This window comes from Amphibalanus amphitrite, unplaced genomic scaffold, assembly GCF_019059575.1.
Source record: "Amphibalanus amphitrite isolate SeventyFive unplaced genomic scaffold, NRLGWU_Aamphi_draft 000997F_arrow, whole genome shotgun sequence".
In the NCBI taxonomy this organism is placed as follows: domain Eukaryota; kingdom Metazoa; phylum Arthropoda; class Thecostraca; order Balanomorpha; family Balanidae; genus Amphibalanus; species Amphibalanus amphitrite.
Genome location: NW_024882491.1, coordinates 107 through 2,528, shown reverse-complemented (window position 1 = coordinate 2,528; position 2,422 = coordinate 107). Strand labels below are relative to the sequence as shown.

Here is a 2,422-nt window from a genome sequence, read left to right as displayed (position 1 = left end):
AAAAAAAAAGTCATGGCATCAGAGCTGTGATGAAAAATAAGTGGCCTAAATCCGATGAGAAAACTGGATTTGGGGGTACCCCAGGTTTGGCTTCTGAGCCTCTGGTCCCCCAATGAAAATTTCTTAGAGGAGGCCCTGGCGTGGTTCGTAAATTACCGCTTCCGCAATTGGAGGCCCCTAATTGCTTGGAGGCCCCCACTAAATGGAGGCCCCCTTGGACGTTTGGGACCCCAATGGTGATGTCAAAGTTTCACCCATGGACTATAGCACACATTCTGAGCTGCAAATACAAACGAACGCCGCCTTGCCAGGACAGGTGTCCACCAGGAACTGAACAACATCGTCACGTAAACATTCAAAACAACACGGACGACGTAAACATTCTGAGACGCACTGTATCAAAGGATGTCGTGTGTGTGTGTGTGAGGGGCTTATTCAGTCAGTTGTTTGATCTGCTGAATACGCTTCAGGGCGCGGTTTCCAACCACCACGCTGCCCCGGGCCTTCTCAAAAACCTGCTCAGACAGGAATGCGAGTGCATTTTTTGCGGTTTTTGTGGGCGGCTTTTGGTTATACACTGGGAAGGACGCCGCCCACAGCAGAAGGGCATCGCTGCGCGTCATTTCCACGTCCTCGACCACCCGCTGGCCCTCGACAACCAGTGTCAGAGAACCATTCGGGCTCTCCTCGAAGTGCGGCATCGTTTGGCTGCCAGCGGACCCGAATATCTCCTCTGGGTCCACCAGGAGATATTCCAGTAGCGAATCCACCTTGTCATCATCTGAAACAAACGGCAGTTACTTTTAGTTCCCAACCTTGCAAACAATACCTTGGTGTGAAATGTGAGGGTTCGGCGCATGGCAAAACGAATGGTTATCTCATTATTTCCGAACTAGAAGAAGTGGATGGATCATTCATTACTAAATTATTCATGCCGCCTACCGAGGCTAAAAGACATGAAAAATCTGCGTTGCTTCTACCCGCGCCTGCCGATCGAGCGGCTCGTCAAAGGTAGGTATAAAGGCCTATAATGAAATGAAAAAGTACAATCATGAATGAAGAGCATAGTGGGATCAATGAGTGGAAGATAAGCGTATGTTGATTGAACCGTAGAAGAGATGTCCTTGAAATACATTTATTTTTGGTACCTATACTTTTCATATTTCGGCCATTCAACATACGGCTAACCTTCACTCAAATGTAAATCTAATGAAGACAGTTAACCCTGAAAAGAGGCATGTTTAACCATGTGCATATGTTGTCTCACCTTCGCACTCAGTGTGCATCTGCACAGCGGTGAGGAAGTCGCACAATCGCTTCCGGTATTCCTGAAGACGGGAACCCTGTCCGCCGCTGATCCTCTCCAGCTCGTACCAGATCTGGAAACATTGTGGAATAATTTAACCCTCGCCCGTAAACGGCGATCTGCCACCTTCGCCCATGCAGGGGGGGGGGGGTTGGTGCGACCCCCCCCCCCCCCTTGGCGTTTGAAAACGGAGCGTCGTAGAGCTTAGCGGAAAAGACCAACGGATTGCTCTCGCCGAGATCTCGCGATTGGTGGTATATTTTTTGGTCCTAGGTCAACATTTGACCTACTTTTGACCGGTCAAAGGTCAAATTTTCGGAAAAATAGACTTTTTTCAACTTTCCGCGGCGATTGCGGCAAAACGGTGGGAGATATCGACTTGAAACCTTCACTATCGTGTTCCTTGATCAATTCTCTATCGTTTGGTATGTATTTCGTTTCCCTAGCTCTAAAAATGGCGCGTTGGGAGCGCCGGAAGTCGGCAAGGTCACAGTCGGCGGCATAAATTCGAAAAATCAAAATTTAAATTTTTGAAATCTGATTGTATTTTTGGATTTGGGAGGTCCATTTGCTCCCTATAGAAACTAATATTGCTGCATATTCCCATTGAGGTGACAAGAATTAGCAAAATAGTGGTTCGGGCGCTTTTCAAAAATAGTACCGGACGCTGTTCCTCTTGTGACGACATAGCTCCGTGACCTGACCTGACCCGGTCAAGTTTCTCATACCATATGATAGCCAATACTTGCCCCAACATGCATGGGAAGTTTCATCACGATCCAAACCGATGTCCGTACCACCGGCAGGAAACCTCGGGCGTTGGCACTCAGTTTGTGAAAATCCGGCCGGAGGCTGTTCCCTTTGTGACGTCATAACTCCGTGACCTGACATGACCCGGTCAAATTTTTTTATCAAAAGATGCGCAAGGTTTGCCCATAAGGTACCCAAAATTTGGCGGCGCTGCGCGCCGCCGTTTTTGCACTATTTCCGAAAAACCTCAGGGGGGGGGGGGGGTTGCACCAACCCCCCCTACATGGGCGAGGGTTAACATGTGCGTGCGCGCCGTGTATCTGCGAGAGCGAGGGCGAGAGAGTGTGTGAGAGTGTGAGAGCAAGA

General features: G+C 49.1%; 1 protein-coding gene across 1 annotated transcript; it reads right to left on the bottom strand.

Annotated features, from left to right (window-relative positions):
• Positions 1-411: 411 nt before the first annotated feature.
• Positions 412-1,400, bottom strand: LOC122369002. Its single transcript, XM_043343356.1, has 2 exons — positions 1,268-1,400; positions 412-781 (listed from the first exon to the last, which is right to left on the bottom strand). Exons 1-2 carry the CDS (start codon positions 1,284-1,286, stop codon positions 432-434), a joined length of 369 nt encoding a protein of 122 aa, XP_043199291.1. The 5' UTR covers positions 1,287-1,400; the 3' UTR covers positions 412-431.
• Positions 1,401-2,422: the final 1,022 nt, after the last annotated feature.